The sequence below is a fragment of the Coregonus lavaretus genome (assembly GCF_964263955.1).
Source record: "Coregonus lavaretus genome assembly, chromosome: 39".
In the NCBI taxonomy this organism is placed as follows: Eukaryota; Metazoa; Chordata; class Actinopteri; order Salmoniformes; family Salmonidae; genus Coregonus; species Coregonus lavaretus.
This window is the reverse complement of record NC_140026.1, coordinates 30429220-30455121: the sequence shown is the minus strand read 5'-3', so window position 1 is coordinate 30455121 and position 25902 is coordinate 30429220. Positions and strand designations below refer to the sequence as shown.

The 25902-nt window shown below is 42.6% G+C and overlaps 1 protein-coding gene across 1 annotated transcript; it reads right to left on the bottom strand.

The window, feature by feature from the left end:
* Positions 1 to 2605: 2605 nt before the first annotated feature.
* On the bottom strand, positions 2606 to 10251 carry rpl34 (ribosomal protein L34). Its single transcript, XM_084156346.1, has 4 exons — positions 9533 to 10251; positions 9166 to 9265; positions 4152 to 4255; positions 2606 to 2740 (listed from the first exon to the last, which is right to left on the bottom strand). Exons 1-4 carry the CDS (start codon positions 9595 to 9597, stop codon positions 2656 to 2658), a joined length of 354 nt encoding a protein of 117 aa, XP_084012472.1. The 5' UTR covers positions 9598 to 10251; the 3' UTR covers positions 2606 to 2655.
* Between the last annotated feature and the right edge of the window lie 15651 nt (positions 10252 to 25902).

Genomic DNA, 25902 nt, shown 5'->3' with positions numbered 1-25902 from the left:
AAGCACGGGGGTGTCAGCATCAGGCTGTGGGGGTGCTTTGTTGCAGGAGGGACTGGTGCACTTCACAAAATAGATGGCATCATGAGGAAGGAATATTATGTGCATATATTGAAGCAACATCTCAAGACATCAGTCAGGAAGTTAAAGCTTGGTCGCAAATGGGTCTTCCAAATGGACAATGACCCCAAGCATACTTCCAAAGTTGTGGCAAAATGGCTTAAGGACAACAAAGTCAAGGTATTGGAGTGGCCATCACAAAGCCCTGACCTCAATCCTATAGAAAATGTGTGGGCAGAACTGAAAAAGCATGTGCGAGCAAGGAGGCCTACAAACCTGACTCAGTTACACCAGCTCTGTCAGGAGGAATGGGCCAAAATTCACCCAACTTATTGTGGGAAGCTTGTGGAAGGCTACCCAAAACGTTTGACCCAAGTTAAACAATTTAAAGGCAATGCTACCAAATACTAATTAAGTGTATGTAAACTTCTGACCCACTGGGAATGTGATGAAAGAAATAAGCTGAAGTAAATCATTCTCTCTACTATTATTCTGACATTTCACATTCTTAAAATAAAGTGGTGATCCTAACTGACCTAAGACAGGGAATTCTTACTAGGATTAAATGTCAGGAATTGTGAAAAACTGAGTTTAAATGTATTTGGCTAAGGTGTATGTAAACTTCCGACTTCAACTGTACACAGAAAAGAAAGGCGTTGTTGGACTCTAAAGCATTTGTAAGAGTGGAACTGAGTAATGTCTACATTATGGACCACAACAGGTGAGTGGTCACCAACAGATTTGGGGTCAAAAACCATTTCCTCAGTTTGCTTGACATTTAGGATGAGGTGGTGGTCATCACACCACTGCACAAAACTCTCTGACCTACAGTGTCTATACATTAGACCCAGGATGGCAGTATAATCAGAAAATATAGGTGTCTACTTGTACATTCTTTTGTATACACTGAATAGGATGGGTTAACGCTCAGCCTTGGGGGGCACCTTAATGACCTTTGGCTAAGACAGGGTCTCGTTCACTCGAACCTGCTGTGTCAGAAATGAGTGATACCACCTGATGGTATAGGGCAGGGTTCTTCAATTCCGGTCCTGGAGGGCCAAAACACTTTTGTTTTATATTTCTACCTGAAAGTTAATTGCACTCACCTGGTGTCCCAGGTCTGAATTAGACCCTGATTAGAAGGAGAGGATAAAAAAACAGAGGTGTTTCGGCCCTCCAGGACCGGAATTGAAGAACCCTGGTATAGGGTTTGCCTGACATCTGTCTGAGCTTACTGACGAGACTGTGTGGCTGTAAGATGTTAAATGCTAAACTAAAATCCACAAATAGCAGCAAAATGCATCTTACGGGGATGATCTGTATTTTGAAAGTGTCATAACTTGAAAACCTGATAAGCAAAACATTTTGGGACTGCGTCGACAAATACCAAAAGAGAGTTTTTGGGCGGTTTTCCTTTACCAAAAAACACCCTCAATGAAAACCATCTGACCAATTACAGAGCACTTTAACACCCATCACTGTTGATCCTCCCACTTGCTGACACGCCCACTTTTCACATTTGGAGTTAGAGGCGACTCCAAGTATGGCTAATTCCCACTTCGATAAAGCTACAACCATAATTATGGTCTTTCCGTAGTAGTTTAGGAGAGCAGTTTTGCCAACCCCAACCTTTTCCTAAACTCAATCTAATCATCCTAACCGGCTACGAAAGTCACTTCGGTTAGTAGCGGTATCGAAGTGGAGTGTTTTCAGGGAATAAAAAAATAGTTGAGGAAGCAGCATCATCTTTGGTTATTTAAAAAAAATAGAATAGTACCACAGATGTTAAAGTATCTTTGGTAATAGTTTTACTTTTGTTTATTACTGGTTTATCATCCACTTCAGTATATTTGATGGATTCCTATCCAAAGCACAAGTGGCTGAGATACCTTTCTGTCCATTGATAGGTAGTTGCAAAGCCCTACAATCTGTTCAGACAGATTATCTGCGGGAATTTTTGTAGATATAGAAGCCTGTGGGTAGCCAGAGTATACCAAAAACACAAGCCAATTAGAACAAGACACTTAACCACCTTGATAGCAGCAACAGCCTCAGATCATTAAATATTTGGTCAGATGGATGACAATCTTCCAACAGGCGACACTCGTCCCTCAACCAGTGCAGGCTGAATTGTCAGACGTAAAACAACAAGATCTTATTTCAAAACTGTTTGGAGTGGTATGACTGGTTTACATTGTATTGGCCATCAAAGAATAAAAGGTACATATAAAAACTGAGCACCTTCAGAATTGCAAAATGCAAACAGCACCATCTTAATATTTCATGTCATCTGCCTGAGCCCCTTGAGTAAGAATACACAATTCCTGGATGTAATTAACACTTTCTCAAAGTCCATATGTCAATGATCAGTAGCCCACTCAGTTTTCAAACTCCACTCACTCAAAACGGCACATTGAGGCCGATACGTAAAGCTTATTAAAGAGCAGTGATACTAGCAAGAGCAGATGTGCGAGTGCCTTTTGAATGACATTGAGAAACACTGAAATCAAACATCAAAATGTAGAAATACTACGGCCAGTTATACCAATGACATTTTTTTTGGGAAATTATTTTTATTGTAGCAGTACAAACGCACAATTACTTAGATTTCTGACTCTGTGCCTGTGCCTTAAGGACCTTGACAACGATCTTCTGTTCCTCAATCAGGAATGCGCGTTTGATCCTGTGGTAGATGGAAGGGTTAACGTTAGTGGATCAGGTATCTTGAGTTGTTCAGGCATTGTTTGCATGATACAAACATCAATAAGCGTAAAGCAAAATCTAATGAAAGTATGTTGCAAAGATCAATGCCTTCAAAGTAGATTGTAGAAACACCACCCTACATTATTTGCACACAGAAAGTTCCACTGCTTTTAAAAGCTCACCCCAGGAAGACTCTCACAACTATTTGACTAAATTTGGTAAATGTAACAAAACCATTGACTGGGGGGGATTGTTTGAAGACGGTCATACTGTGGATCATTTATCCATTTCATTTTACATTTTAGGACCCCTTTAGGTATACATTTCTTTATAGAAAGTATAAAATATTAAATTTGGCCTTTGCTACTATAACCCAGAGAAACGCATCATATAACATTCATAAATGGCAATGACAGTCAAAAAATAAATCATAAGAAACAAGGTTTAGAAGGGTCTGTCCTATATCTAGGAGACATAAGAAAGCTCAGGATATAATATTTTTACACATATTTAACCCCTTTTTTGGGGTAGGCACAAAACTACCTTCACACTTTTTGTTTTGTTAGGTAACTTAGATTGACGCTCCGGTGCATCAATTGACAAAAGGGGGTTAAGGATGGAAATGAAACTACGGCTGGTGCCTTGAATGTAATAACATCTTACTGGCATAGTCCAATATGCAAGTAAACTGAGCCAGAATGGCCCATGGGGCAGGAGCCCATCTCCTGTATCTGTAGCGTGAGGCAGCTTGGTGAATTAAAACAGCACCTGGACAGGCCGCCCTCAACACCGAGTCAAGCAGAGTCCCATTTTTTTAAGTCTTTGACACAACTCAACTGGGAATTGAACCCTCCAATCTCAGGGTGTACACTAACCACAAGCCCAGAGTTCATTACTCCAATATGAAACATTTTCATTACCGTGGAGACCCATACAGAAACAATCCTTAGCCACGTCATGTAGCTCTGAATAGGTATGGAAGTAGTTCCATCAACTATCACCGATAGGCTGGGTGGAGATGGCCATACTGCCTACATGTATCCAACCGTTTTAGATCTACACTTGTGTCTAGGGTTTCTGGAGAGCATAAGAAAAATGCGAACAAAAAAAGTACTCCTTTATTCTGGCCAAAACACCAATGCAATGCCATTGAATAAAGTCATTTAATTGAAGACACATTTCCATGACAGTATGGTACCCCCCCCCCCACAAATGTGGATGTCGATAAGTTTATAGGGCAGTCAGTAAAGACTGCAGTTGCAGTCTTTCACCTTCACATTTTGCTAGATGTGCGCTGAATCAATCTTCATTAAACCGCACATTTCATCCGACATATTCAACACGTGGACATATTTTCTACAAAGGCGGTGTTGGGGGATACGCTCGCTTACCGGTCACGCACACACTTGGCACACATGGCTCCACCGTAGGCTCTGCTGACGTGCTTCTTGGTTTTTGAGAGCCTCATCAGGACCTGGGGTCTCACCGCCCGGATCTTTAAGACAAATAAATACTTGTGAGCACAGATGTAACACACACACCTGAACCCAGGGTTATATTCTGGAGAAACTAGTGTTGCACAGTATACCGAAACTTTGGTACTTGAACCTGAAAAACTGTTTGGTACTAGAACGTTACTTTCAGTACTTTTCTCAAATGTGTCTCATGTAGTCTACTGATTGAGAGCAGATCAAGTCTATCAGCGCAGTCGATGCCCCCTTAGCGCAATAGCACCGTACCTGCTCCACTTACTCATTGCTAGCCTGTCCTGAGGAACCACTGGGAATCTGGGCTGAATCACCACTTATGTTGCACAGAAATTAACACACTTTAATAACGCAACATGGCCTGAACAAATGTTGAAACAACGTCCATTACAGGTTAGAACACTGTACAATGCAAGATGATAACAGTAGCTTCCAGCTTTGTAGACCAACTTTCCTTGCTAGCAAACAGCTGAAGCTAACATCGATTCACTATCCTAGTACCTTGTTTGCGATAAACCATTTCAAAGCTATTGATCAGTCATGGTACGCATATTAGTAAAAAAAAAAGTCAAATTGATTGCATGTATTGTATTTATTGATTCATTAATGCATGCAAAAACCTAACATTTTCAAATGTAATGAAATTGAACTCAAGATGTGTTTGGATCAAGTGCCATTTCGGCATTCGACGTAGTGCTTTCAACCATCCTTAGGACTAGGGCTGAACGATTAATTGCATTCGCGATAATATCGCGATTTGACTGAACGCGATTTTCTAATCGCAACGTGCGCGATTTGAGGTGGTCACGTGACGCGACTTTTCATGCTGTCCAGCGCAATGGCCTCTTGCTCGACGGAACAGTCAGAAACTGACACAGCTGATACTTTAATATCGAAGAGGAACAGCACGTCGGTGGTGTGGAACTATTTTGGTTTTAAAAAAGAAGATGCTGAGCAGCGTCAGGTGTTGTGCAGAGCATGCCGTGCTCCGATTGCTACTTCACGGGGTAACACTACAAACCTGTTTCAGCACTTAAAAAAATACCACAAATCAATGCATGACAGTTGTATGACCAAAATGCCGAGCATCAGTGCGCGAGACAAGCCAAATACCTCAAGACAGGGATCACTGACAGAAATGTTCGAAAGTGTCACTCCGTATGAACGTAATTCAAAACGGCACGGAGAAATCACTCGGACAATAACCGAGTTCATAGCCAAAGATATGATGCCTCTCAGCACGGTGACCAAGCCTGGGTTCATGGCATTAATACATACGCTTGATAAACGTTACAGTATACCCTCCCGCACATACTTCAGTCAGACTGCCATACCGGAGCTGTACAAAAAGTGCAAAGAGAAAGTCGCCGCGGAACTTAAAACGGTGGAGTTTTTTGCTAGCACTACTGATATGTGGTCAAGCCGCACAGCTGAGCCGTACCAGAGTCTTACAGTCCATTTTATTGATGAAGATTTCAACCTCCGAGCTCGCTGCCTACAAACTACCTACTTCCCAGACGATCACACAGGGGAAAATATTGCAGCCGGCCTGAGAGAAGGGCTTGTCAGCTGGGATCTCCACGAGGAGAATCACGTCTGCATCACGACGGACAACGCGTCGAATATGGTGCTTGCTGCGCGGCTTAATGAATGGACGAGGCTCCAATGTTTTGGCCACAGATTACATCTTGCCATTGGTAAGTTATCGTGTGTGTGTGTGTGTGTGTGTGTGTGTTTGTGTGTGTGTGTGTGTGTGTGTGTGCGCGAGTGCGAGAGAGAGAGATGCGTCGATTAGTAAAGCTGAATATACAAATATATATAAATGATATTATATAAATCGGATGGGATTAAATAAATTCATACTTCCACTCCTTTTCTAATATGTAAATTCATTTTACTTGCTTATATCATATGTCTGTCTGTGGTGGAATGCCCACCTGCATTTTTTTTCTTTTCTTGTTTTTGTTTTTTACATGTTTTTTTAGTGTTTATGAGAGAGAGAGAAAGAGAGAGAGAATTGACATGCAAATAAAGACCCTTTGAATTGAGAGAGAGAGAGAGGATGTGTTGTGGATGTGTGTATTTCAGAATTACAGCTAATTTGAGTGTGTAATAGTGAGAGCCTTGTATCAAAACTCAAATTGTGTGTAATACACTACTTTTTATTTCTTTTAGAAAATGCACTCAAAGATGACAGAGTGTCAAGGGCAACAGCACTGTGCAGGAAGCTGGTGGGGCACTTTTCCCACAGTTGGAAGAAGAAAGCAGCCCTGACGGAGGCACAGAGAGAGCTCAAACTCCCTGAGCACAACCTCATAACGGAGTGCCCAACAAGATGGGGTTCTAAAGAAATGATGATTGCCAGAGTGCTTGAACAGGCCAAAGCCATTTCTCAGGTATTGTCTGGAGATCGATATGCACGCTCCCTTATCCCAACCTGGCAGGATATTGACGTGTTGGAGTCGATTCACAAGGCACTGCATCCTCTACTGGAGTTTACTGATGCTCTTTCTGGAGAGGAGTATGTAAGCATCTCCTACCTCAAGCCAGTTCTCCACCTTTTTGCCACATCAGTCCTGGCTGAAGATGCTGAGGACACTGACCTGACTAAATCAATAAAAACCAAAGTCCTAGCATACCTCAATAACAAATATGGAGACCCAAACATCCAGGAGCTTTTGGATGTTGCCTGTTTCCTGGACCCTAGGTTCAAAATACAGTACATCAGTACAGACAACATCCCTGCTATCAAGACTCGTCTGAAGACAGAGATAGTAGACTTGGCACAACGTACATATCATTGGGTAAATAATTATGTATTTCACAAAAACAAAAATTTTCTGTAAAATCTAACTGGAAAACTAATGGCTGTTGTTTTCATCTAATAGGAGAAGAGGTCTCGTACTGAAACTGTTCAGATGCCTCAAAGTGCACAGTCCTTGGGGGAAAAGACGAAGAGGTCTCTTGGCAGTTTTTTCAAGACCAGTTCAGCCTCTCCTTCTTTGCCTGTAAATCTTGAAGATGTCGCAGAGGCAGAGATAAACAATTACCTGATGACTCCTACCATTGATGGAGAAGATGATCCATTGGCTTGGTGGAGGGTGCACAAGATCAGCTACCCACAGTTGTGCACCATGGCACGCAAGTATCTTTGTGTACCTGCTACAAGCGCTCCCTCAGAGCGTCTTTTTAGCACAGGAGGGAATATTGTGACTTGCACTCGCTCATCCTTGAAGCCAGAAAAAGTCAATATTCTGGTTTTCTTAGCAAAAAACCTGTGAGCCACTGAGAACAGAACTGTTGGATAAGTATGGCTGGCAGTGCCATACTCGTAGTGAACTTTAGTCTGTGTGGTGTGTTATTGTTGTGTACTTGAGATAAGTGAGGCTCATCTATTTTATATTATAATATTCAAATCGTTTATAAAAAATAGTTTGTCTAAATTAAAAGTGCATTTCTCATTTTTTATTTATAACTTTATTTACTTTGATTTTACAAAATATTTTCAAAGCAAATTCCTTGTTTCAGTTGTGTGAAATGTTACTGACTTGGGAGCAGTAAGATACATACAATTTAAAATTATTTTTTTCTTAAGACTGTACCTTTTGCACACAGTGTTTACAAAGTTCATGCCTTTGTTTAAATTATTTAAATGCACAGTGGCAAAGCCACAGATGTTTCTGTAATGAGCAGTTCAATAAAAATGTCATTTATTTCAAGTCATACATGTTTGAATTTAATTCTAACAAATAGACCCAGCCTATGGGAAAGAACATTTCACACTAAATGTATATACTATTGTGTTGGTCATATTTAAATCATTCATTATGTTTTGTAGGGGAAAAAGGATAAATAAATTAAATCGCATATTAAATCGCAATCGCAATATTGGGGGCAAAAAATCGCAATTAGATTATTTTCCAAAATCGTTCAGCCTTACTTAGGACGCATTCAAACCATACAAACTGATGTGTAAAAAAAGACTACAACTCAATGGTTTTCAGTGGAAGCAGTGTGTTGGGGGGAGGGGGTGGCTAATATTGTGTTGTGCTCAGTCTGAAAAGTTACAATGTATTATCAAATAATTTCTCCCCACCCAACCACACATGCGTTTTTGTTGAGGTACCCTTACGCACAGTTCAGACGCTGAATTCATGGCGAGTCGAACTGCATAGAAATTAAGATTGGGCTGGCACAGTTAACATTTACGTCATTTAGCAGACGCTCTTATCCAGAGCGACTTACAGTTAGTGAGTGCATACATTATTTTAATTTTTTCATACTAGCCCCCCGTGGGAATCGAACCCACAACCCTGGCGTTGCAAACGCCATGCTCTACCAACTGAGCGACATCCCTGCCGGCCATTCCCTCCCCTACCCTGGACGACGCTGGGCCAATTGTGCGCCGCCCCATGGGTCTCCCGGTCGCGGCCGGCTACGACAGAGCCTGGATTCGAACCAGGATCTCTAGTGGCACAGCTAGCACTGCGATGCAGTGCCTTAGACCACTGCGCCACTTGTTTGATGTACCGATTGTTTACATACAACCGCAGACTTCCTCGTTGGTTTTGGGTCGAATTCAGGCATAACAGCGACCTCTCACAGAAGTCCTCCACCTGTGAATCCAAGGCCAATACTGTGCTTCCGTTGTGGGTATGGTCGAGAGCAACCTTTCTTTGCATGCAATTAACATATATTAACATGCATTACTACTTCTCCCGACAGTGGAAGGACTTCTCTGGCGAGCTGCATGAAACAGGCGTGCTTCAGCCACGCCACGCCGAAAAAGCAGCACAGGCTGCGGAACTATCGTCAGAGCTGAGGCGTACTACTGTTTCAGACGGTACTCTATCCCCGCTCTTCCAAAGAGCAAGTGACTTATTTAGATAGGACTGACTGTAGATGGGACATTACTTACCCCGCGCAGTCTACCAGGGCAGATTCCGCATGCCGACTTGGGGGCCTTGCCCACCTTCTTGGTGTACAGGTACACAATGCGGTTCCCAGGAGTCCGGGACCTGCAAGCAGGGTCATATACAAAGTTGTCCACAATATTTAGAAAGGGATGAAAACATCCCAGGATCAGTTTTTCGTACTTCCTATTTAAAATCAATAGCTAGGTACAACCATGTGCAAACCAGTATAACTTACTAGCAACAACCAATTAGTTTAGGTCATGAGAGATGCCAGGCAATGTAATAACTAACAATGACAAAGCTAAAGAAATGTCAGGGAAGCCAAGGGAATTGCAACGCAATTAGCTAGATAAAGATCATGCTACTCACAGCCTAGTTTTGTTGGAGGCAGTGTTGTAAGACAACCTACGACGGTAAGTCAGGCGCTGGACCATGTTGATACCTGTAAATACATGACAGTAGTATACATTATTCACTGATTGATTAGCTACATAACTAGATAGCTAAATAATGAACTAGTTAGCTAGTTTGTTCATTATGCAATGGTATTGGGGACTGCGGATGGAGTAAACATTACTGATCAACGCTACTATACATTTAAGTCATTTAGCAGACGCTCTAATCCAGAGAGATTTAGTTAGTGAGTGCATACATTTTTCATACTGGCCCCCCGTGGGAATCGAACCCACAACCCTGGCGTTGCAAGCGCCATGCTCTACCAACTGAGCTACAGGAGGCCTACTAGCAAGAAAGAACATTTTGCTTGCAAGTATACACCTTGCTTTGGCAATTTAAACAAGACTACCTCAGGCAGTAAAACCACATAAACGGTAATGCGCTTTGGTACCAAAATGGACTTATTTCTGCTTTGGGCTAAACGTTACTGAAGGCATGATACTAAAGGGCGACAACAACAAAGTACTAGGATAAGAAGAAATCATTAAATAATATCATCAATGTGTTTACGGTTTCTAACACTGTGGAAATATAGCATTTCAAATACTATTTGTCATTTTATAACACCAGATTACAACAGATTCCTTTGACAAAAAATATGCGACAAAATGTATGCCTCCATACCTGCTATCACCGTCACCGGAAGAGGAAGACCAAAGAAGTTGCTCTGAAATGTTAAATTCTCTCAGCACCGGATATTTCTGCAACTTCTTAAAATATGCTGCCACCTACTGATGATTGTGTGTACTCCCATTGAGACGCCCACAAATTTTTTTTTTTACATGACCTATACGATTATGACGCCCGAAACGATTATAATTAAAAGTTCCATGTAGCCAGTTATTTAACTTGCGGCCCGCCATCCAACTATCATAATTGGATCGTTTCCTCAAAATACAAATCAACATGATTTCCCCACTGGCTCACCAAGCCAGTTTTTTGGGAGAGGGGTTACATTCCCTCTGCCCCATCCCTCAGCTGTATACCAAAACATGTGTAAGTGGTCATTTTGCTGAAAAACGAATACCTGACTGTAGCTTTCATTCTTGTTTTATTGTTAAAGTGTATTGTAGGGTGAATTCAGAAAAAGTGGGACATTATATAAACTGGGATAGCTTAATCCTGATGCCTTTATTTCTTGGTCTGACAAGTGTGCAGAGACTTTTTCCAGTTTCTTCAGTTTTGCCTCCAGCACCTTCACAAATCAGCTTTGGGTGTGCGGTAGATTCTGCCTATTATCTATTGGTCTGACAAGTGAAAATCTAAACTATTGTTACTAAGCCCTTGCAGAGAAACCACATGATCAAAACCACTTCATTGGTGTTACATCATAGATGGTGGCAGAGCAAGCTTCAAACAAGGAGCTAACCCACAAAACACACTAAGATCAGTGGCATAGCTTTTTTTTTGTTTTGTTAAGGTTATAAAACGGTCATAAATAATTCACTGTGCAAAATTGTGATGTAAATGTGCATACTATGTAGGCTACTGGAAAGTTGCCAATTTTGTAATTCAGTCATCTTTTGTTGTTGTCCCGCTTTACCAACCATAGCTAGGACAGCGTGGAGTAGCTAAAGTGTTCTTATAGGCTTTTCCAATGGAGGAAATACATCCAGTTTACATTCGGGACACCCTGTACTTACAGTGCCTTCAGAAAAGTTTCACTTCGCCATTATATTAGTTGGGATTCGGTTCAATTGTGGTGAATCGAATCATGTGAATCAAAATAATAATTTGTGAATCACAAACATTAATTTTAGGAAATAATATTTGATGTAGCCTTTCTTTTGGATTATGTGGCTTCAAAACGTGTTTTGTAGATACTTCCAGTTGATTTGGGAATCCAATGTATGCAAAGTAAACACTTCTAAGGTAGCTAAGATAGGCTAAATATGACTAAACTCGAAAAGGTAGATTTCATGAAGAACATTTGTGGGCTTGCTTCAGCTGAAAACAAATATTTGTAGCCTACCATAGTCATTTGATCTTTGATATACTGAAAAAGCAAATTATTTCAAAAGGAATAAAATGTATTTGGTTGTGATGTCGCAATGTTATACATCAAGGGTGGTCAACCATCCTCCGGGAGAGCTAATGGGTGTGCAGTTTTTATTCCAGTTCCCCTCTCTAAAAACCACATTTTAGAAATTAGCTGCTCAACCGGACCTTGATAAACTGGCTCTGATGTGCTTGAGCAGGGCTTGATCAAAAGCCTGCACACCCAGTAGCTCTCCAGACTGAGGGTTAACCATGTGTTTTATACAGTTGCCTAACAGGTATTCTACTTTGTGTGGGGTTAAGTGCCTTGCACAATGACAGGAGATGGTACATGGGATCAGAGAGCAGCCTCCCAGTGTCGATACAACATTCCGCTTACATTTGTTAAATGTACAGTACCTTCAGAAAGTATTCATACCTCTTGACTTATTCCACATTTAGTTGTGTTACAGCCTGAATATTTTTGTAATAAAATAAACAACATTTCTCACCAATCTACACACAATAGCCCATACTGACAAAGTGAAAACATTTATTGAAAATGAAATACAGAAATATCTCATTTACAGTAAGTATTCACACACCTGAGTCAATACATGTTAGAATCAACTTTGGCAGCAATTACAGCTGTGAGTCTTTCTGGGTAAGTCTCTAAGAGCGTTGCACCCCTGGATTGTACAATATTTGCACATTCTTTTTTTATTATTCTTCAAGCTCTGTCAAGTTGGTTGTTGGTAATTGATCATTGCTAGACAACCATTTTCAGGTCTTGCCTTAGATTTTCAAGCTGATTTAAGTAAAAAAATGTAACAATGTCTTCTTGGTAAGCAACTACAGTGTATATTTGGCCTTGTGTTTCAGGTTATTGTCCTGGTGAAAGGTGAATTCATCTCCCAGTGTCTGGTGGAAAGCAGACTGAACCAGGTTTTCTGCTAGGATTTTGCCTGTGCTTACCTCCATTCTGTTTTTGTTTTATCCTGAAAAACTTCAGAGTACTTGGTGATGACAAGCATACCCATAACATTATGCAGCCACCACCATGCTTTAAAATATGAAGAGTGGTATTCAGTGATGTGTGTGTTGGATTTTCCACAAACATAATACATTTTATTCAGGACAAAAAGTGAATTGCTTTGCCACATTTATAGCAGTTTTACTTTAGTGCCTTGTTGCAAACAGGATGCATGTTTTGGAATATTTTTATCCTGTAAAGGCTTTCTTCTTTTCACTCTGTCAATTAGGTTAGTATTGTGGAGTAACTACAATGTTGTTGATCCATCCTCAGTTTTCTCTTATAACAGCATTAAACTCTGTAACTGTTTTAAAGTCACCATTGGCCTCATTGTGAAATCCCTGAGCGGTTTCCTTCCTCTCCGGCAACTGAGTTAGGAAGGACGCCTGTATCTTTGTAGTGACTGGGTGTATTGATACACCATCCTAAGTGTAATTAATAACTTCACCATGCTCAAAGGGATATTCAATGTCTGCTTTTTATTTTTATTCTTTTACATCTACCAATAGGTTCCCTTCTTTGCGAAGCATTGGAAAACCTCCCTGGTCTTTGTGGTTGAATCTGTGTTTGAAATTCACTGCTCGACTGAGAGACCTTACAGATAATTGTATGTGTGGGGTACAGAGATGAGGTAGTCATTTAAAAACACATGTCAAACACTATTATTGCATGCGACTTCCTCCATGCGACTTACAGTATGTGCCTTGTTAAGCACATTTTTACTCCTGAACTTACAGTATTTAGGCTTGCCATAACATAGGGGTTGAATACTTATTGACTCAAAACATTTCTTTTTTTCATTTGTAATTAATTAGTAAAAATTTGTAAAAACATATTTCCACTTTGATGCTGTTGGTACTATTTCTAAGTATTTAAAACCTTTTCTGTCATCTGAATTAGTTATTTTATTTTATTTGAACCTGGATTGGCTCCAGCCTCTGATCATTTGAAGAACATTTGTCTTTACTTTAACCTGACTCAACTATTCTCCAAACCTACATGGATTAATGTAAGAAACCCAGAAAACTCCTTGCTGATTGACCTAATTTTTACAAATAGCCCCCACAAGTACTTCTCGAGTGGTGTTTTTGCTAATGACATCAGTGATCACTGTCCTATTGCATGTATAAGAGATACAAAACAGAGAAACATTGATCCTTGTATAATTAGGAAGATCAAACTTGTTTTTTTTATTCCTTAAAAAAATATGTTTTATTGTCAAATACTGTACACCGGATAGGTGCATTGAAATGTGTTGTTTTACAGGGTCAGCCATAGTAGTACGGTGCCCCTGGAGCAAATTAGGGTTAGGTGCCTTGCTCAAGGCCACATCAACAATTTCTTCACCTTGTCTGCTCGGGTATTCGAACCAGCAACCTTTCACTAATTGTACATATTACCCCTGTATTGTAACATTTTTCATCCACTAGATGTCAGTAATGTGCTAACACCTCTACTGAAAGTTGACAGATTGCGCTTGTATGAAGTTAGCTATTTCAAAGAGTAAATTTAGCGTAAAGCCCATTTTCCAATAGTTTTTTGTCTCAGAGCAAAAAAAAGTCAAACACAACAATCCCAGTCCTACATTCAATGTAGTAAATCCTACTAATTTGCCCCTGGTTGGGAAACTGAGCCATATTTTTTTTTTTACCTATTTGCAACTTCTGTACCAGAATGTTCTTGCTGCTCCCACAGAATATCCTAATAATAAAAGTGTACACAGCTGAAAGTAGAGACTGGGTTTACAAGCTCTTGTAGGGTGTTTGACATTAGAATTTGGGTGGGTGCTATGCTGGCACAATGGCCACAAAAAAACTAAAGTATGAATGAGAATGTCATGGTAACTTTTGTGCCAAGTTGGAGAATGGTTTGCGTCACTATAGCTCTGCCCCTACCTACACCTACTCAGTGTAATATTTATGTTTCTGCTAATGGATTTAGGGATGGTCCTAGACTAAAAAGCAAGCTAAATGGAGATTATTCATTGAAAGTGCTTTTTAGTCTAGGACTGGGAATAATCTGTGTCAGGGAAACCTTCCCTTAGTGTACCACAGGTACCAATTATTTTCATCTAATTGTTTTCTAGACATCTCCTGGTGCAATGTAGTGTTGTATCTGTTTTTGCCATTTTACGGTTGTATTGCTCCCTTCTTGAGAGTATAGGTTCCTTATACTATATTAACACATGTTCTAGTAGAGATACAGCTATAATATGACTTGTACTATGTACTTTAAAAAAAAATCTCTGCCAGTATGACATCTCGTGGCCTTTTTTGGTACTTCAATTATCCACTTGTGTCTGATTATCTCTTGCTCTTTGTGTGGCCTTGTCTGCTCACTATTGTTTGTTTATGGAGATACACTTGAAAACAAAAGGTCAGGTTTGAACGCATTGAGTTGCACATTCTACAAGTTATCTTGGCTACTAGGTAGTATACAGTATCTACAATAGGAGCATAAGCTTTAAAGCAGCAATACAACTACCACTGCAGTGCTATAATATAATGAAATGTGTGGTTTCAAGCAACCATATTAATTTTCTAGTGCATTTCTTTAACACTAGAACTATTGGGCCTCGAGGGACCCCCCTTCAAGCTAATGAGTAGTCATTCTGCAGTCAACATTCTCACAGTGTAATTAATAAATGTCATATATGCTATTGCAAAAATAATCATGTGTTTTTTAGTTTTTTTGTTTTTAAACACTAACACTAAAATTCAAGTATTCAATCAATTTTATTAGTGGAGTGCCTTTGTTACAACATTGAAACTGAAATAATATTTGTTGGAATGCTGTAACAGCTTATTTTTATAACAACAAATAAAAACATACCCCAACCACCAAGAGGCATGGTCAGCAAGACGTGCTTCAAATGATGAAAACATCAGTAGCCTTAACATCATCATAAACGCCAAGTGTGCTTGATAAATAGTGAAAATCAGCACAAAACAATAATGTAATTACAATCAATATGTGTCAATTATTGTCAGCTAGGAATGCCTTGAAGACCAGTCGACCGCGATCGACCGGTTGGTGACCACTGGAATAGATCAATACAATAGAATGGCCTGCCCTGTTCTTCATTCACAATTGGTGATTACATACAGTGGGGGAAAAAAGTATTTAGTCAGCCGCCAATTGTGCAAGTTCTCCCACTTAAAAAGATGAGAGAGGTCTGTAATTTCCATCATAGGTACACGTCAACTATGACAGACAAATTGAGAAATGTTTTCTCCAGAAAATCACATTGTAGGATTTTTAATGAATTTATTTGCAAATTATGGTGGAAAAATAAGTATTTGTTCACCTACAAACAAGCAAGATTTCTGTCTCTCACAGACCTGTAACTTCTTCTTTAAGAGGCTCCTCTGTCCTCCACTCGTTACCTGTATTAATGGCACCTGATTGAACTTGTTATCAGTATAAAAGACACCTGTCCACAACCTCAAACAGTCACACTCCAAACTCCACTATGGCCAAGACCAAAGAGCTGTCAAAGGACACCAGAAACAAAATTGTAGACCTGCACCAGGCTGGGAAGACTGAATCTGCAATAGGTAAGCAGCTTGGTTTGAAGAAATCAACTGTGGGAACAATTATTAGGAAATGGCAGACATACAAGACCACTGATAATCTCCCTCGATCTGGGGCTCCACGCAAGATCTCACCCCGTGGGGTCAAAATGATCACAAGAACGGTGAGCAAAAATCCCAGAACCACACGGGGGGACCTGAGCTGTGACCAAAGTAACAAAGCCTACCATCAGTAACACACTACACCGCCAGGGACTCAAATCCTGCAGTGCCAGACGTGTCCCCCTGCTTAAGCCAGTACATGTCCAGGCCCGTCTGAAGTTTGCTAGAGTGCATTTGCATGATCCAGAAGAGGATTGGGAGAATGTCATATGGTCAGATGAAACCAAAATATAACTTTTTGGTAAAAACTCAACTCGTCGTGTTTGGAGGACAAAGAATGCTGAGTTGCATCCAAAGAACACCATACCTACTGTGAAGCATGGGGGTGGAAACATCATGCTTTGGGGCTGTTTTTCTGCAAAGGGACCAGGACGACTGATCCGTGTAAAGGAAAGAATGATTGGGGCCATGTATCGTGAGATTTTGAGTGAAAACCTCCTTCCATCAGCAAGGGCATTGAAGATGAAACGTGGCTGGGTCTTTCAGCATGACAATGATCCCAAACACACCGCCCGGGCAACAAAGGAGTGGCTTCATAAGAAGCATTTCAAGGTCCTGAAGTGGCCTAGCCAGTCTCCAGATCTCAACCCCATAGAAAATCTTTGGAGGGAGTTGAAAGTCTGTGTTGCCCAGCGACAGCCCCAAAACATCACTGCTCTAGAGGAGATCTGCATGGAGGAATGGGCCAAAATACCAGCAACAGTGTATGAAAACCTTGTGAAGACTTACAGAAAACGTTTGACTTGTGTCATTGCCAACAAAGGGTATATAACAAAGTATTGAGAAACTTTTGTTATTGACCAAATACTTATTTTCCACCATAATTTGCAAATAAATTCATAAAAAATCCTACAATGTGATTTTCTGGATTTGTTTTTCCTCAATTTGTCTGTCATAGTTGACGTGTACCTATGATGAAAATAACAGGCCTCTCTCATCTTTTTAAGTGGGAGAACTTGCACAATTGGTGGCTGACTAAATACTTTTTTCCCCCACTGTAATTATGCATCATTCGCTTCCCCTCGCTCATCAACTCACCCATTCCCCCCCTTTCTCCCATATCAATCACAATTTCAGTAATCCTTGCCATGATCCTAGGGAGCACAGAGGCTACACACCCATGTTTCCAAATAAACACAGCCATCTGTAGGATGTCAAAAGACTGTTGGGGTCAAAAGAGAGTTGGGGTTAATACCATACCACATAAACTCACTCAACTCAGGAAGTCAACTGAGATTCAATACATAAATAAAAAAAGATGTATAGGAAGTAATGAACATTTAAAATAATGGCAATTTTTCTAATAATTTAATTTAATTTCTATGCATTCCCATGAGTTGAATGAATTAAGTGATCCAAAAACCTTTGTAGCAAATACATTTCACTCTCTGTCTTCCTTCCAGGATGGGACAGTCTCGTCTGAATGGCGACCACAGAAAGGAGGACTGCACCAGGACTGCATCACCTTAAGTGCACTTGATTACACAAGCTACTGGGCCTCTCTGCCTCTCCTTAGGCCTGGTGTGTAATCTGCTGAGATTTAAACCTGCTGCTTCTGTTTAATAAATCCCACTGCGATTAAAATAGGATTAGAGCTCTGCTTTCGCCCCTAATAACATTGGAGCATGAAACATATTTTATTTTTATTTTTGCCTTGTTCTCCCTAATTTCTTCACCCATTGACATCGCCCACGACATAATACAACTTTTAAATGTAACAAAATATAATTTATAGAGGGCTTGATTATAAAACATTTTGAGAACACACTGCTCCTTGTGTCTTTCGAGGATGTCATCGTAAATAATAATTTGTTATTTCCCAATTTTCTACTTGGGTAGGAAAAAATGACAAGGTAGGAAAACATTATACCATACCATTGTCATCCTTAGTCAACATGGCTCCAGTATTGCTCTGATGAGGTGGCAGTCTGCAAGGTCCATTGTATTTTACTGCAACTGAGCTCCTAACAAGAATATACAAGGCCAACCATGTCATGCAATGCCATTATAAAATGAGTTCCTAAGAGGTATATAATATGCTTCTTTCAAATAGAATAAAGGATATAATTACTTTCATAGAGGCAATTCATTCACCCACTGTAGAAGGAGAACGTAGGTGAGCAAAACGCATTGTTGGTCAATTGAGTGCTGAGATAAATTATAAACTGGCAAAAATGGCAACTGTTATAGTGGTTCCCAAATGTGTTTGTGCTATGACACATCATAAGCTCTGTATGAGTTATGATGAGTAAACTAAACAAATGTCTCTGATCACAACCCAGTCTTCAACTATGGCCCTGGAGGAAATAAATTATCTATGAGTCCCACCCAGTTCCCTATAGCTATAGGAGATGAGAGAAGTTGTCTGAAAAAAACTCCTGTGTGGGTGGATCTCCACTCAACTCATGAAGTGATAGGTGGCTCAGTGTCTTGGGTTCTTACCTAATGTTTACTTGCCTCTGTTTCACTTTTGACTGAAATATCCTTCACCTGGTGAAGAGACAAGAACTGTAATATCAGAATCTACAAACCAATAATAGGTTGTTCTTTACATTGAAAATAGGCATAACAACTTGTATCATCATGTCAATGTGTGTGGGGCTGTATAAGTCGCACCTGACAACGCCCCTAGCAGTGATGATTATTGTCCCTATTACATTACCATGGGCATACTCTCATAACAATAATGAACACAGAGAAGGACACATATAAGTAGATTGACACATAACAAAGTGTGTAAAATGAAGAGTATTTGGGACACTATAGTGTTAGTACAAGCTCTTTATGTGCATCATGGTGACATTTATGAGGTGTGAGTGAGCGCTGGTCTCTCACTTTCCCTTGTGCTGTGGTTTAATCAGCCCCTGGAATTACCGGTGAGAGACCTGCTTGTGGATTATTGTTCCCCTAATCTCTTTAGAGGTGGGACTAAAACGAATATTCACATTTCATCCCCTCTCTGCTCATTGGTTTTGTAGCTCCATTCCAAATATGTATACTGTACCTCTAATATCTCAGACTGAGCAAACATCCCCCGTCACAAGTGTAGAGAGGAGCAGGCAGGAGGCAGTTGCAGGTTTAGAACTACTGAATTTATTAAAGCGCCATAGCTTAAAGAGGGACGAAACCCACAGTGCAAAATATTAAGTACTCAGGAAATAGTAGGAGAGATTTCGCTCAAGAAAACAACTAAATTCAGTTTATTGTAGTCTGAGGTGTCTACTAGGGTTGAATGGCGGTTACCAGATTTACCGCCCAAAACCACTCCCTTTTCCCAGGATAAATAACTGTGAGAAACCGATAAATAATAATACATTATTTATTTGAACAGCATGGCGTGAAATGGAACTGTTAAATTATATGGGATGTCTAAATCTAGCTTCTCTACGGCCTCTGCATGATGAATTAACTCTCAGGGTGGGGACAGACAGCACATATGAGTATGGAGCGCAGTTCACAATGCATGTAAACCTATCATCTCATAATGTTACTTTTTTTCATGTGATAGGTAGGCCTACATTTGCTGTAGCATAACCTATGCTACAGTACTATAAAGACAGAATGCACATCTAATTTACCCATCTCCATCTGGCTTTGTTATTTAATTGTAAAGATTATATATTTTTTAATTGCAGCTCCAGAGTTTTAAAACAGCCTGTCACTCGAATATTGTTGCTTTAAATCAGTGGTGTTCCCCTGGGAGGGGGGAAGGTCCTTGAAAAAATCCACCGATAGGTGAGACCACGGCCATTGTGGAATGGGTAGAGGTTCTAACTTCCCTCTGGGCAGGTGTCTAGGCGCCTTACACTGGGCACATACCGAGCAGGAAGAAACGTAAACCCTCACGTCCCTAGCTAAGGTGGGCCACCAGTACTTCCCGCTACACGAGCACTCTCTCTCAGTCTTTCTCTCTCTCCATAAACTCCATTCAAATTGCATCCAAAATAGATAATCCTGTTCCTGATTTATAGCCCTATATATAGATGTCCTAGCCTACCGTTTTCAGGTAATACATTCAATGCAGTATTAGTCTTATATTTAGCTAATTTATGATGAGTTATGCATAATAAGCTTCTAACTTATAGCCTCTGTGTCACGCGACGTGTATGCGGTAGCGAAGTAAAGCAGGACACAGAGCGGCTGGCAACGTTTTTTACTGAACACAGTAAAATCAACGTACAAACAACAAACCTCCAAACAGGGAGGAAAGCACAAAGACCCGTACATACAGAACTGCCGGAATGACAACAAACAATAACACACAAAGTACCAATGAGAGACAGGGGTAAATATAGGGAATACAATCCAACATAATGGGAAACAGGTGTAAACAATAAAGACCAAACAAGACAAACACCGAAACATCGATCGGCACCAGCTAGTTCTCCGGGGACGACGAACGCCGAAGCCTGCCCGAGCAAAGAGGAGGAGCAGCCTCGGCTGAATCCGTGACAGTACCCCCCCTTGACCCGCGGCTCCAGCCGTGCGCCGACCCCGGCCTCGGGGACGGCCAGGAGGACGCGGAGCAGGGCGAGTCGGATGACTCCGGTGGAAATCCCTCAACAGGGAGGGATCTAGGATGTCCCTCCTAGGGACCCAGCACCGTTCCTCCAGACCGTACCCCTCCCACTCCACGAGATACTGCAGACCCCCCATCCGACGCCTCGAATCCATGATGGAACGGACTGAGTATACCGGAGCCCCCTCGATGTCTAGTGGGGGCGGAGGAGCCTATCGTATCTCATTCTCCTGGAGTGGACCAGCTACCACCGGCCTGAGGAGAGACACATGGAACGAGGGGTTAATGCGGTAATTTATGGGCAGTTGTAACCTATAACATACCTCGTTCAATCTCCTCAGGACTTTAAATGGCCCCACAAACCGCCGACCCAGCTTCCGGCAGGGCAGGCGAAGGGGCAGGTTTCGGGTCGAGAGCCAGACCCGATCTCCCGGTGCATAAACCGGACCCTCACTGTGGTGGCGATCGGCGCTCGCCTTTTGCCGTCTGATATCCCGCTGCAGATGGACATGCGCAGCGTTCCATGTTTCCTCCGAGCGCTGAAACCACTCATCCACCGCAGGGGCTTCGATCTGGCTCTGATGCCAGGGTACCAGGACCGGCTGATAACCCAGCACACACTGAAAAGGCGTAAGATTAGTGGAGGAGTTGCGGAGTGAGTTTTGGGCTATCTCTGCCCAGGGGATATACCCCGACCACTCCTCCTGCCGGTCCTGGCAATAGGACCTCAGAAACCTACCCACATCCTCGTTTACTCTCTCCACCTGCCCATTACTCTCAGGGTGAAAACCCGAGGTAAGGCTAATCGAGACCCCCAAACGTTCCATAAACGCCCTCCAGACTCTAGAGGTGAACTGGGGACCCCGATCAGACACTATATCCTCAGGCACCCCGTAGTGCCGGAAGACGTGAGTAAACAAGGTGTCGGCCGTTTGTAGGGCTGTAGGAAGACCTGGCATAGGAATGAAACGGCAGGCCTTAGAAAACCGGTCCACAACGACCAAGATCGTGGTGTTCCCCTGGGAGGGGGGAAGGTCCTTGAAAAAATCCACCGATAGGTGAGACCACGGCCATTGTGGAATGGGTAGAGGTTGTAACTTCCCTCTGGGCAGGTGTCTAGGCGCCTTACAATGGGCGCATACCGAGCAGGAAGAAACATAAACCCTCACGTCCCTAGCTAAGGTGGGCCACCAGTACTTCCCGCTAAGGCAGTGCACTGTCCGACCAATACCAGGATGACCAGAGGAGGGTGACGTGTGAGCCCAATATATCAGTCGATCACGGACCTCGAGCGGCACGTACCTCTGCCCCTCTGGACACTCTGGGGGAGTAGGGTCGGCACGTAACGCCCGCTCGATTTCCGCATCAACCTCTCACACCACCGGTGCCACCAGACAAGACTCCGGAAGTATGGGAGTGGGCTCAATGGACCTCTCCTCTGTGTCATATCGTCGGGACAGGGCGTCTGTCTTAGCGTTCTGTGACCCTGGTATATACAGTGGGGGAAAAAAGTATTTAGTCAGCCACCAATTGTGCAAGTTCTCCCACTTAAAAAGATGAGCGAGGCCTGTAATTTTCATCATAGGTACACGTCAACTATGACAGACAAATTGAGAAGAAAAAAATCCAGAAAATCACATTGTAGGATTTTTTATGAATTTATTTGCAAATTATGGTGGAAAATAAGTATTTGGTCACCTTCAAAGTAGCAAGATTTCTGGCTCTCACAGACCTGTAACTTCTTCTTTAAGAGGCTCCTCTGTCCTCCACTCGTTACCTGTATTAATGGCATCTGTTTGAACTTGTTATCAGTATAAAAGACACCTGTCCACAACCTCAAACAGTCACACTCCAAACTCCACTATGGCCAAGACCAAAGAGCTGTCAAAGGACACCAGAATCAAAATTGTAGACCTGCACCAGGCTGGGAAGACTGAATCTGCAATAGGTAAGCAGCTTGGTTTGAAGAAATCAACTGTGGGAGCAATTATTAGGAAATGGAAGACATACAAGACCACTGATAATCTCCCTCGATATGGGGCTCCACGCAAGATCTCACACCGTGGGGTCAAAATGATCACAAGAACGGTGAGCAAAAATCCCAGAACCACACGGGGGGACATAGTGAATGACCTGCAGAGAGCTGGGACCAAAGTAACAAAGCCTACCATCAGTAACACACTACGCCGCCAGGGACTCAAATCCTGCAGTGCCAGACATGTCCCCCTGCTTAAGCCAGTACATGTCCAGGCCCGTCTGAAGTTTGCTAGAGTGCATTTGGATGATCCAGAAGAGGATTGGGAGAATGTCATATGGTCAGATGAAACCAAAATAGAACTTTTTGGTAAAAACTCAACTCGTCGTGATTGGAGGACAAAGAATGCTGAGTTGCATCCAAAGAACACCATACCTGCTGTGAAGCATGGGGGTGGAAACATCATGCTTTGGGGCTGTTTTTCTGCAAAGGGACCAGGACGACTGATCCGTGTAAAGGGAAGAATGAATGGGGCCATGTATCGTGAGATTTTGAGTGAAAACCTCCTTCCATCAGCAAGGGCATTGAAGATGAAACGTGGCTGGGTCTTTCAGCATGACAATGATCCCAAACACACCGCCCGGGCAACGAAGGAGTGGCTTCGTAAGAAGCATTTCAAGGTCCTGGAGTGGCCTAGCCAGTCTCCAGATCTCAACCCCATAGAAAATCTTTGGAGGGAGTTGAAAGTCCGTGTTGCCCAGCGACAGCCCCAAAACATCACTGCTCTAGAGGAGATCTGCATGGAGGAATGGGCCAAAATACCAGCAACAGTGTGTGAAAACCTTGTGAAGACTTACAGAAAACGTTTGACCTGTGTCATTGCCAACAAAGGGTATATAACAAAGTATTGAGAAACTTTTGTTATTGACCAAATACTTATTTTCCACCATAATTTGCAAATAAATTCATTAAAAATCCTACAATGTGATTTTCTGGATTTGTTTTTCTCATTTTGTCTGTCATAGTTGACGTGTACCTATGATGAAAATTACAGGCCTTTCTCATCTTTTTAAGTGGGAGAACATGCACAATTGGTGGCTGACTAAATACTTTTTTTCCCCACTGTAAGTGAGCATAAATACAAACCGGGTAAAAAACATGGCCCACCTAGCCTGATGAGGTTTCAGTCTCCTCGCTGCCCGGATGTACTCCAGGTTACAATGGTCAGTCAGAATGAGAAAAGGGTGTTTAGCCCCCTCAAGCCAATTCCTCCACACCTTCAGGGCTTGGACCACCGCTAGCAGCTCCCTGTCCCCCACGTCATAATTGCGTTCCGCCGGACTGAGCTTCTTGGAATAGAAATCACAGGGGCAGAGTTTTGGAGGCGTGCCCGAGCGCTGAGACAGTATAGCACTGATCCCCGCCTCGGACGCATCCACCTCAACTTGGAACGCCAAAGAGGGATCCGGATGTGCCAGCACCGGAGCCGAGGTGAACAGGTCCTTCAGATGTCTAAACGCCCTGTCCGCCTCAGCCGACCACTGCAAACGCACCGGGCCCCCCTTTAGCAGGGAGGTGATGGGAGCTGCTACCTGTCCAAAGCCCCGGATAAACCTCCGGTAGTAATTGGCAAAACCCAAAAACCGCTGCACCTCCTTCACCGTGGTGGGAGTCTGCCAATTACGCATGGCTGAAACGCGGTCAATCTCCATCTCCACCCCTGACACGGACAACCGATGTCCCAGGAAGGAGATGGACTCCTGGAAAAACAGACATTTCTCCGCCTTCACATACAGGTCATGCTCCAACAGTCTACCCAGCACCCGACGCACTAGGGACACATGCTCGGCTCGTGTAGCGGAGTATATTAGAATGTCATCAATATACACCACTACACCCTGTCCATGCAAATCCCGGAAAATCTCGTCCACAAATGATTGGAAGACTGAAGGAGCATTCATTAAACCGTATGGCATGACAAGGTACTCATAGTGACCCGAGGTGGTACTGAATGCTGTCTTCCACTCATCTCCCTCCCTAATAAGCACCAGGTTGTACGCGCTCCTGAGATCCAATTTTGTGAAGAATCGCGCCCCGTGTAATGACTCCGTCATACTAGCAATCAGAGGGAGAGGATAGCTGTATTTAATTGTAATCTGATTGAGACCACGGTAATCAATACACGGGCGTAAACCCCCATCCTTCTTCTTCACAAAAAAGAAACTCGAGGACGCAGGGGAAGTGGACGGCCGTATGTATCCCTGTCTCAGAGATTCGGTGACGTATGTCTCCATAGCTGCCGTCTCCTCCTGAGACAGAGGATACACATGACTACGAGGAAGCGCAGCGCCTACCTGGAGGTCTATCGCACAATCCCCCTGTCGATGAGGTGGTAATTGAGTTGCCTTCTTTTTACAGAAGGCGAGTGCCAAATCGGCATACTCAGGAGGAATGTGCATGGTGGAAATTTGGTTCGGACTTTCCACCGCCGTTGCCCCTACGGAAACACCTACACACCGCCCGACACACTGATCAGACCATCCCTTGAGAGCCCTCTGTTGCCATGAAATGTTGGGGTCATGAGATGTTAACCAGGGAAGCCCCAACACCACGGGAAACGCAGGAGAGTCAATCAAATACAAATGTATAATCTCCTCATGGCCCTCCTGCGTCTTCATCTTAAGTGGCGCTGTGACCTCCCTAATCAATCCCGACCCGAAAGGGCGGCTATCTAGGGCATGGATGGGGAAGGGCACATCAACTGGTACAATAGGAATCCCTAACTTATATGTGAACCGGCGATCGATAAAATTCCCAGCTGCGCCTGAATCTACTAGCGCCTTATGCTGGGAGTGAGAAGAAACCTTGGGAAACACAACTTTAATACACATATGCACAACAGAGAGCTCTGGGTGAGTTGGGTGCTTACTCACCTGGAATGACTCATCAGTGTGTTGCCTACTGCCTCGATTCCTAGGAGACCCTCCCCTGCACCAAACCGCAGTGTGTCCTCTGTGGCCACAGTTGGTGCAGGGGACGGCCTCTCTCCTGGTCTCTCTCCTCGTCTCCCTAGCACCAGCACCC